This window comes from Dendropsophus ebraccatus, chromosome 11, assembly GCF_027789765.1.
Source record: "Dendropsophus ebraccatus isolate aDenEbr1 chromosome 11, aDenEbr1.pat, whole genome shotgun sequence".
NCBI classification, from domain to species: domain Eukaryota; kingdom Metazoa; phylum Chordata; class Amphibia; order Anura; family Hylidae; genus Dendropsophus; species Dendropsophus ebraccatus.
The window spans coordinates 46432149-46444253 of NC_091464.1; the positions used below are offsets into that span (position 1 = coordinate 46432149).

At 41.2% G+C, this 12105-nt stretch overlaps 1 protein-coding gene across 1 annotated transcript in view; it reads left to right on the forward strand.

The window, feature by feature from the left end:
• The window catches only part of COL26A1 (collagen type XXVI alpha 1 chain), a 280252-nt gene that overhangs the window by 57087 nt on the left and 211060 nt on the right, over window positions 1-12105 (forward strand). The window contains exon 2 of the mRNA XM_069944702.1: window positions 8254-8376. Coding sequence (XP_069800803.1) covers window positions 8254-8376 — 123 coding nt within the window. The remainder of the gene's footprint in view (window positions 1-8253; window positions 8377-12105) is intronic.

Consider the following 12105-nt stretch of genomic DNA (forward strand, 5'->3'; position numbering starts at 1 on the left):
GAAAGCCGGAGCAGGGACCAAGTGATGTATACGCTCCGGCGGCTGGGGGGGGTTAACGGGGCGGGCTGCTGACAAACTCGCAGCAGAATGTGCATCCTGCTGCGAGTTTATCTGCCCATAGACTGTACAGGGCGCAGATCCGCAGCGGGATCTGCCCAGTGAGTTTGTACCCTTAAGGGCCAAATAACAACTGTTATTTCATAATAACGGCTGTCTTTTATACAATAACGGCTGTTATTATGAAATAACAGATGTTATTTGTCCTCAAACGGCCAAAAAAGGACATTGTAGGAACATAGCCTGAAACTATTTATGTTTATGTATATTTATGTATTTATGTTTATGTCTCTTTTCTCAATGCACAGGAGGAGGGCAGTGTAGGAAATAAATTTAGGGCAATATAAAACTTTCTAAACATTAATTCTAACTGTCCAAAGGTACAACACTATAAATAATTATACCCAATAATGACCTAAAAAAGTAAGCTATTTATATAATTTGGGAGCATGGTTCACTTTTCTTGAGTCAGATCGGCTTTTTTTTCCCACTAGAATTCAGTGACCTTTGAGTCTCTGAAATTCCTCCACTCTATAACATGGAAACTGATAGCCCCAGTTAAGTAGCACTTATTCAAAAACGTGGGGAAATCCGTCTGTCTATCAAAACAGTCCTACTGTTTTGTGCCCTAAATGCTGATCTCAACCAACTACAACATACAATCCATTATCCTTGTGAAAACAAAAAGATAATTTGGTACAGTTGTTTACACAGCTAAAAGGTTTAGTCTTTAGAAATGCCATCCCAGGAAGAGAAGCTTTTCATATTCCCTGTGGTGGGACACAATTTGTCTGCATCCTTTGGGTTAGGTGCTGCAGAACTGTTCCTATTAAACGATAAATGATGCTTGCCCCCCCCCCCCCGCCCGATGCAATTGATATGTTGTATATAAGTAGATGGATTTCGGAAGGATGCCACCTCCAAACATTTGTTCTAGTGACACCTGAGAATGTGTTAATCCCAGGATATTCCGATATGTGACAGTCTTACTTCCTGGGTTTTGTTTTTTTTCTTGAAATTTCCGAGGGGACAAGGCCAGTAACATTCAGTAACTGAGGATTCACCTGTTTGGTATACTTTTTTTTCTGCAGTAGTGGAACAGTTTAGGGCACCACTGCCTACCCGGCCCAGACGTGTGCATATGCTGGCATTAGCTCACACCGGCAATCCTGGGCACTCGCTTATCTTGGGCACTCGCTGTATTGAGGAAGCCAGGAGCCTTGCAGGATAAGGGTGTTTATCTGCTTTCAGCAGCCAGGGAGAAGCAGGTCCTGCCAATGTGGAAGCAGAGGGGCGGTAGGTTTCTAGTGCTTATTTTGTTAGCTGAAGGGGGGCAACTACCTGCAGGGGTCATATACTTATTGGGGAGCATACCTGGCTATCTGCAAGGGGTCAGATATCTATTGGGGAGTACTTATCTACCTATAGGGGGCACCTGGCTACCTAAAGAGGGGCAGCAATCTGCTAGGGGACAAACACCTACTGGGGGCACATATATACTAGCACCAGCTACTTTATGGGAGGTGCCTATCTACATATGGGAGGCATCTAGCTACCTAAAGGGAAACAACTACCTATAGATTGTAACTGAATATGGAAAAAGGCATCTGTTTACCTACTGGGGAACATATACCTACTTTAGGTACTTATCTACCTACTTTGGGCACATATCTATTGGAGGGCACATCTACCTACTGGGGACACCATTTGCCATATCTGCCTAGGGCACCAAAATACCTTGTCACAGCCTTTTAGTGGAATACATACAATAGTGAACATAATTCTTTTTATAATTGCATATTTGTGACTTAAAAAGTTATAGTCCCTGTAGGTCTTTGTCAGCCCTGGAGTAAGGGCACCTGCTGAAGAAACTATTTACATCATTTTCCCAATGTTTGTCATTGCAGACAACCTGACGCCATTCACTTGTCTGTAACCTAGAACCATCTCTATGAATCTCTCTATGAATTTTATCTCTTTGGTCCCCACATGTATTTGACCTTAATAAAACAATGTTTTCTGGCTTTGTAACCACCGAATGACAAAAGTAAAGGGCGGTATGAACTGTCCAGTGATCATTTGTACGACCCTGTACACCCTATGTCAAGCTCTAATAGGCGTAGTAAATGAGTGCTAATTGGCGTTGGAATCGTATGGGAATGCGGCTGTGCAATGTGGCTCTTAGGGTCCATTTACATGGAAAGATTATCTGACAGATTATCTGCCAAAGATGTGAAGCCAAAGCCAGGAACATACTGTAAACAGAGATCAGGTCATAAAGTAAAGCCGGAGATTTCTCCTCTTTTCAAATCCATTCCTGGCTTTGGCTTCAGATCTTTGGCAGATAATCTGTCAGATAATCTTTCTGTGTAAATGGACCCTAAGGCATGTGCCCACACAGAGGTAAAATAAGCTGTAGTTTTCAGTCTTATGCTACGTTTACACGTAGCGATAATTCGTCCGATCGTACGATGAACGATTTCGAAGTAACGTGTTTTTTTTTATAACGATCAGTGTTTAGACGGAATGATATATCGTACGGAAAAATCGTTTTGCAATGGCTTAAGCCTATCTTGCACATAGGTTAAATCGGTGAACGACTGTTTACACGGAACGATCTGCGAATTTTTTGCGAACAACGAACGACGATTTAAGAACATGTTGTAAGATCAAAATAAACAATTTCTCGCTCATCGTTTGATCGTTCGCTGCGTTTACACGTACGATTATCGTTCGAATTCAATCGTTATCGTGCAAATTCGATCGATAATCGTTCCGTGAATTTCTGTATACTGTTTATATATATAGTGTACATTTTTCTTTTCTTTGTCTTCACAGGGTGACGACCTGTTTTTATGGTGTTGTTTTTTTTTTGCTGTATTATGACATCATTTGCTATATAATACATCAGCATGATCAGCAAGTATCCCTATGAAAGACCTGGATCACACCTATGTGGTCTCTAGGCCACATTGGCTCTTTAGGCCATGATATCAATATTGATATATATAAAGCTTTTATGAGTGCTGGAGACCACAAGAATTCATTTTTGGAGGATTATAATAGCCCACAGATTTGATGGTTAGACTTAGTCTTCTCATTTCCATATCAGATCTTTTTCATGCTTCCTCTGTTATATGACTAATGTGGTGGTGCAAGTAAAAGAGGATAAGGGGATCAAGATCTTATATGAAGTATCTGCAGGATCTGAAACCTAGTACGCATTGCGGATGTCCAGGAAGTGAGGGGTCACAATAAATTCAAGTTTAAGACTAGAATAAGTATGAAAATTATATCAATATGTATTCCACAAAGGGCTGTTGTGATGGCAGAGCTGTGAAAAGGTGAACAGAAAACCTGCTTAAAAAACGAAGTTACATGGATCCCATATGAAATATGCGTACAGTATAATTTATATACAGTAAAATCTTGCATGAATCCTGTAAACAGGAATAGTCATTATGCAGCCTGTAACAATTGATAATTATAAGGCAGCCTGGAATCCAGAGCAATGTACTGTACATATGATGAGAGATTAACATGCATAAAAACTGTCAGCAGGAAAATACCATTTGGTTTATCTTGTCTGCCTCTACTAGATGGACCAGATGGTCTTGTTAGAGATGTAACATAAAATCGAGTAGTAAGGGGCAGCACCATCGTAAAAAGATCAGTCAAATAAAATGGCTCCGGATACACAGTAACAAACCAAGGTGTAGGCAAACTGACAGAGTATGTTGCATAGAGGGTGCAACAGCAGCAAGTATGGTAATAGGAAGAAGATGGAGAAATAAAAGCACTATGCACTCACCCGTAACAGCATCAAAGTAAGTCTTTAAATTATATCTTCACAAACAGCGGAGATACAGAGAGCAATGTGGGCATGTCCTCACCGACCGTGACCGTTTTGGGACTTCTCTCTTCTTCCGGTCCACTGTTTGTGAAGATATGAATTAAAGACTTACATTGGTGCTGTTACAGGTGAGTGCATAGCGCTTTATTTTCTCAATCTATGTGATAAAATCAAGAAAACAACCTTTTGGTTCATCTTCTCACTGCCCCCAATATATTGGAAACAAAATAAACCGCCATCTGTGTCTGAATGGTACGCTAAGGAGGAACATATAGGTTCTATGGAGGAGTAAGTGAGCTGGACACTGCGTTCGTAAAGACACCTTGGTCTCAATTATGCATTAGCCCACGAAGTGAAGCTGTGAACCAGAATGGCCTCTCAGAACCTCAGAACCTTACACCTCCTGATCTTTACCCCCCTTCCTCCCCTCTCATAAGATGAGAGCACCACCCAACGTCCCCCCCTGCTTCTGTTGGCTGACTTATGTCTCTTTGTCTGTCTTACATTTACATATAGTTTTTCCACCTACTACATAGTTGAATTCTTCCTATTAGAATCATTCATCTCATGGGTACCTACACCGGTATATATATGTTTCTGACATAGCCACTCCCGGCTATATATACCGATCATCCAGATGGCAGCGCACTATTCCTTATCATATACCATCCCATGACAATTCTTCTACTTTTACACTGTTGATGACGGTCTCTGCTCCTCCGTCCTGTTTGTTTCTCTGTTTCATTATGATATCTTCATTGTTTTTTACTGGATTGTATTCTTAGTCTTTGTACATTTACAAAATATTAAACATTAAATAAAGAAAAAAACAAAAAAAAACAACACGAATAAAGAAAATGACAGAGAAGACTCTGTCCATAAGGTATCAGGAACTTACCTGACTGGGATCCAGCGCCGCTCTCAGCCTCTGGGCCGTGGCGGTGCCTCCCAACGTCCTCCCGAGTGACGGCATGGATACCCGATGGCGTCCCTATTAACCAGGGACGCCGGGGACTCTGCTCATTTGGCCGCTCAGCTGAGCAGTGTTTAGCACTTAGGGTGAGTGGCAGACATCGCTGCCACTTGCTCTGCAGTGCTACAGCTGATTGTAGTCAGGACTCAGGAGTCCGGACCAATGGTGTTCTGGTCCGGGCTCCTGGTCCGGTATTTAAAGTGCCAGCAGTCACTTCCTGATTGCTGACTATTAAGGTTTATTCCCTGATCCCAGCTGCCCCAGTCTATTCCTGCAATCCCCATACCTAATTCTTCTGCTCATTTGACCTGTTATCTGACCCTCCGCCTGACCTCTATCTGATTGTTACCTGACTTTGGATCACGTTGCCCATTTGGTTTGGACTTTGGCTTGTTGACTTTCCCTTTGTGTTTGTTTGTCTGTCTTGTTCTGTGTCAACACCTATTCTAGTGCAGGGCCTTTGTGGTTGTCCGCGGCTACCGGGGGCCATTTGAGGCAAGTAGTAGCTCAGCATCAGGGCTCACTGTTGTGTCTTGTCCCTACCTCCCCTTTCTGACACAAGGGCTTACAATCTACAAGGGGAGGGGAGGAGACAGCAGGTAAGGAGGGCTGCTGATCGCAGTGCTATAAGATAGCAGCCGGGTTATTATAGGTTGTAGCCTATTTTGAAGAGATGGGATTTTAAGTTGGTTTTAATGGTTGCAATGGTGGATGAGAGTCGGATTTGTAGGGGTAGTGAGTTCTAGAGCTTGGGGAAGCTTGGGAGAAATCTTGAAAGTGGTTGTTTGACAAGTGAACAAGAGGAGAGCACAAGCAGAGGGTTTTTGAGGAGATTTGGAGATCGAGTCAGAGATGTATGGAGGGGACAGGTTGTGGACATTCTTGTATGTATGTTGGGCAATGAGTAGCCAGTGAAGGAATTGGCAGAGGGCAGAGGAAGAAGACAGAGAAGGAGCAAGGGGAGGGGTGGATTAATGATGACCTATTCCCTGTATAAATGACTACTGATTGATGTCATAGTGAGTCGTAGGTACTACTGTATATGAAAGATGTGTTTATAGGCAGCAGTGATTATGTGTATTGTATTTTCATCATGTTAATTCACATTATAGAATTACAGAGCACAAAGGTAAAGTGCAGAAGTAAGACAAAATTATATAAAAAATGCCCAGTGTACCAGCTACTGGGCCACCTACAAGACCAACCTCCAGACCACAGCCTCCATATTGCTGAAAGTGTACTCTGTTGAGTGGAGATCATAGTCTCCTAGCACTTGGATAAAATATATGCTTACAAAGGAAATCTTAGAGTATATAATTTAGGGAGAGAATGAGCAGCCACAGAATTGTTGGGAAAAGTATTGGTCCAAGCTGTGACTAAAGCAAAAAGATAGTTTCGCTTTATGCTGGAGAATATACTTCTTAGACAGTGTAAATGTGGCCTAGACACACTAAGAAAGCAACAAACTTGTTGCAGTGGCTCCAGTTGCTTGGTAAACCTGGCCGTCTTTAGACACTGTTGTCTGACTTTATGATACCTATAACTGGTAGTTGGTTTACGTTATATTTTCCACAATATTCTCGACATTTTATGCTGCATTTCAAGATATGCCTTTTCTTACTAGGCCCCATCTATTAAGGCGATAAAAGTGTCTAATAGTGGCCATATACCTTCAACTGTTGTGAGCTGAACATTCTCCCCTTTTCACTATATACACATAAACACTTAGCTGTACCCAACATTCAGGACATGTCTTCTGAATTGAGAGAAGCTGCTGCCAGACTTCTATGAAGGGGCATGTCTCTCTGAGAACAAAGGGGTCTGATGACCTTTCTGATCCCACCCTTCTGATCCTTATCTCCCCTTGGAGAGAGGCAGATTTATTAGAGAGTCAGCCAGTCCTGCCGAAATTGGCCGGTTAGGTTTGGTACAAGGATTTTGCATTAGAGCGAATCACTCTTTGGCTATGTTCACACAACGTTTTCTATGCTACGTTTAAAATGACGTCCATCATTTTGAGGCTAAAAGAACGGACGTTATATAGCAGCCTGGCCTCCTCTTAGTGCAATGACGGCTGTTGGTACATTATTCTAGTTTGGGTTACTAATTGACCTTTGGCTGTGGCTTAATTGAAAAGTCCATTGAATTTAATAGTAAAAATGGAGAAAGAACGGTAAAAAAGGAAAACTGTTTGTGAACAACTAATAAAAGATGTCCGCTGTTTGCAAAAGACATCCGAAAATAATGATCATGTTCATTATTCTGATGCCCGCGGTAAAAACGTCCGTTATTCAATACATTGTGTGCATTGGACGTCCTTCTTTCCATTGACTTGAATGTAAACATGAACATGATGGCAAACATGATGGGAAAAGTGAGCTCCAAACCCAGGTTCATATTATCTCAATTACAAGAAAGATTTTAGTATAATCCTCACAGTTTTGGTTAGTTTTAGATTTCTAAAGGTCGATGATATGAAAAATGGTCATATACCCAGTATTGGAATACTGGAACAAACCTAATTTTTGTGATCAACCACACGTACCAAACAGTAAGGAAAGAAACCAGATCCAGAAGACGAATTGTGTATTTATTGGGGATGAAGTTTTCCATTTGAGGAAACATCAAGCCTTTCCCTGAGAGAATGACTTGAACAAAGAAAGGAAAATTCTTAATCATCATCTCCTAAGGGGTCTTTGACTTCAAAATGCCTTTGGTGTTACGGCAAATAGATCTCTGGGGACAATATATTAATTATTTTAATGGTAGCCGTTCTGTCTCCTGGCAAGATGGAATTATTTAAATGAACTTATAAACGTTATAGTGAAAACCAAAAGTCTTATTATTTATATTAGTATAATATTTTATTGCAATATACAAAATGCTGATTGCTGCTTTTTACATCCTTTGGGTTGTAAATAAATATTTAAATTCTTTGGAAAAAAATGTTTATAGTGTTTGCCATTATCCAATAACAGTGTTGTATATATGCGGGTAAATATTTTGTGCCCTATAGTTTGACAAAATACTCGACTATCCACAGTTACACTGTTTGGCTATGTTCACACAACATTTTTTCATCCATCCTCCCGTATCAGTGGACCAGTCCCAGAGTGCGCCAAAAGAACACTATTTATTCCATTACTTGACCTCCATCAGCCTGAACTACTGATATCATAAAGGAAAGGTTCATCAATAGTCTGGTTACATGGTAGATAGATAGATAGATAGATAGATAGATAGATAGATAGATAGATAGATAGATATTTCATCTAGAGATGAGGATGGACAAATTTAATAAAAACAATGAGAAATCAAAAATAGTTGCCAAAGTTATACAAATAATCTTTACTTTCTTACTCTTTTACAGGAACTGGTGTCAGTTCACAGTGACAAAAACAGTGACCTGTCAAGTACAGAATGGATCTGAGACCGTGGTTCAGAGAGTGTACCAGAGTTGTAGATGGCCAGGACCCTGCACAAATCTTGTCAGGTAAAAATATTCATTAAATTGTCAATTGTCTTGATACATCGATGAAAAGTGTAAACGTAGTGTCTCAATCATTAGCTGTAAAAGTATAATAAAGGTAGGGAAGTAGTCTAGAGAAGTTGGGGGGGGGTAAGGTTTTGACTGCACATTCAGTAGGAAATTAATATCACAATATAAATATCGTAGTATATTTGTTCCTTTGTATCCGTGCTCATTGCGTTAGAACAGTCATGTCAAACTCTGGCCCTCAGGCCAAATTTGGCTTGAGGTGCCATCATTTTTGGCCCGCCATGCTTTTCCATTGCTGTGTTAAATTTGGCCCACCTGACGTTGCAGCAGATTATAATATGGGTGGTCCGTAGAGCTGCTTGGACCACCCATATTATAATATTTTGGCCCGTGACCTAGAAGTATCTCAGTAGTGCCCCAATGCTGGCAATGTGGTGAAATCATCGCGCACATCCTCCAACGGGCGCCTTCTGCAGCCTGTGAAGCCGCAGGAAGGGTGAGTCCAAGCTATGGGGCAGTCATGAACAACTACAGTAGGGGCTGGCTTCTATTTTAGAGACTATTCTTGAGGACTGGCTTCTACATAAGAGACTGTTGGGGAGGGCTGGCTACTATATAAGACTATTGGAGAGGGCTGGCTACTATAAAAAAAAAATATTGGGGTGGGCTGGCTACTATATTAGAGACTATTTTAGAGACTGACTTTTATATAACACACAATTGGGGAGGGCTGTCTTCTACATAAAAGACTATGGGGAAGGGCTGGCTTCTACATAAGAGACTATTGGGGGATGGCTGGCTACTATGTAAGACACTGGAGGGCTAGCTACTATATAACACACTACTGGGAGAACTGGCTACTATATAGGACACTATTGGGAGGGCTGGCTACTATATTGGGCACCTAGGAGGGCTGGCTGTTATATAAGACACTATTGGGGGCTGGTTACTATATAGGACACTGGAGGGCTAGCTACTATATAACACCCTACTGGGAGAACTGGCTACTATATAGGACACTATTGGGGAGGGCTGGGCTACTATATAAGACACAATTGGGTGGGCTGGCTACTATATGAGACACTATTGGGAAGACTGGCTACTATATAAGACACTGGAGGGCTGGCTACTATATAACACACTACTGGGAGAACTGGCTACTATATAAGACACTATTGGGAGGGCTGGCTACTATATTGGGCACTTAGGAGGGCTGGCTACTATATAAGACTCTATTGGGGGCTGGTTACTATATGGGACACTATGTGGAGGGCTGTATACGATGTAGGTCTCTAATAGTAGACCTGGCTAATATGTGGGGCACTATTTGGGGGGCTACTACATGGGGGGCTACTACATGGGGCATAATTATGGGATTACCTACTGCTTGAGGGATATAATGGGTAACTTTCATGTGGGGAAAATTACTTCAGGATAGGCAGTGCCAGGAACGCTGCATACAATCTTCATTAAATATCATGATTGGCCTGCAACTTTGTCCATTTTTTTTATTTTGGCCCACTGTGTATTTGAGTTTGACACCCCTGCTTTAGAAGGTAACCTGAAGTAGCCTAGAAGAAGCCTTGCTACTGGATAAGGCTTGAGTCTTTCTGGAATGCTGGGGTCCTTTTCTACATATTTTTGACTACTGTAGGGGGTTATAGAGATCATAGCCTGACACTGCGCGCTGCGATACAGAAGAACGACTATACTGTCTCTTTTGCATTGTGCTGCTGATTTCATACTGGACAGATAGGTTTGACCAAAAAAGCTGTACTGTCCCACTTCTGTAAATTGCTGCACTTCTTTATTAAAATTTAATGAATAAGATTGATCATATAGTGTACTAGCAAAATTTTAGTGCACTGCATCAATCATTTTTCATATATTCTTTGCAAAGTCACCTCTAAGGATGTCTCAAAATGTGACAATAATCACACAATCTGGTAGAATGGTATAGTTGTAGAAGACGGCACTCTGTTGAGATGATGGTGCTCATGGTAGGACTCATCCCAAAAACAGTAGAAGAATAAATCCCGGCACACATCTGGTAGAGTTCAGCTGATGAAGGATACCTAGCCGAAACGCGTCCTCCTGTATATACTGCACCTGTTATGCAAATAAATTAAGCAGCACTCTACCAGATGTGTGCTGGGATTTATTCTTCAACAATCTGGTAGAAGACATCTACTGTATCTATCTTTCTATCTATCTTAGCATGGATTTATGTATATCTGTGCTGTCAGTTTTCATGGCTGCACGAACGATACAAAGATTGTTTGTGCAGCCTGGCCGCTTGATTGGTGTTCTGTCTAAAGGCGCTGCAAACGAGCAACTATCTCGCTGATCAGCACCTGTTTGTGTCCTTGCCACTATTGAAGCCTTTCCTAGTGCAGCATGTAGCTTTGTCCCATTCACTTGAAGGGGACTGAGTATTAGCTATATTACCAAGCACAACTGCTAACATGTATGGTGCTGTCTTATGGTAAACATAATTAAGAAGTTATGCGTACCTGTCCCCATGCCCCCACAGCACAGCGCTACCACTCATGAAACCGCCCAGCCTCCTACAGCTTCCGGTTGGGCTCAGAGATGCCCACTCTACCAATCAGTGACGAGACAAGGCATCTCTGCAGTCACGGACCGGCAAAGTGGCTAGTTCCTGCCAGTTTGTGACAACACAGCAAGATGGGAGAAACATAGACCAAGGGCTGGGAGGTCAAGCTGGTGGAACAGTGCTGTGGGGGCATGGTTACGGGTAAGTATGACGTATTTATTATGCTACCACCCCCCCCTGCTCCCCCATGCCTGCCCTCTATCACAGTTCTCCTTTAACAACTTGGTACAATAAGTTGAGAGTCTTACTCTATATAGAGAATAGATGGTATAGGATTTATTATAGTAGACTTGAGTGTCTATTAAGCCTTAAAGTAATAGAATAATGTCATAAAATAAATACATTTCCCCACTGAAACTATTTGCCTTTTTGGCTAATATCATTCCCTTGTATTATCCAACTTAAAGTTTTTGTGATATCTGGCAGGAGATGCCTCTTTCATAAGTGGATTTACAATTTCAGTATCTATCACTGATTTCAAGAACCAGCTGATAGTTTGACAGATCCTTTCTATGCGTATATGACAAGTATCATCTTCTGTTGTTAATTTTTACTCGGCCATGTACCATATACAGTATGTATTCCATAGCACTCATCTGGACCCAATTATCATATCACCTAGTGAATATCCTTGGTAGCTTCGTGTAAAGGTCAATTCAACTGTTCTTGTTAGACAGATGATGATACAGCAGGGGCCTAAAACATGTATAGGACTGTATGTACTTTAATAGTTCTTAAAAGCAAATCTAAGCAAGCCTATTGGTGGTTTTGCGCACTGTGTTTTTCAGAGAAACGCCACATTTTTCACAGAATATTTTGTGCAGTGGTTCTTCCTTTTTATTTTTGCTGCCAGATGTTTTACTAAAGTCTATAGGTAAATATGAACCACATGACAAACAATGCCTTTCTGTGTGACGTTAGTTGCTTTTTATAGGTATATGGCAGTATGTATGGTGTGTTTTCTAACATTTTTCCCTATAGTTTTCTACATACAATCATCAAAACCACCAGTAAAATAACACTAAAAGTGCTTTGAAAACAGAATGTACAAAAAAAAAAAAGTAATGTGAAAATGCTGATAAATCTCCCCTTTAGTGTACATAATT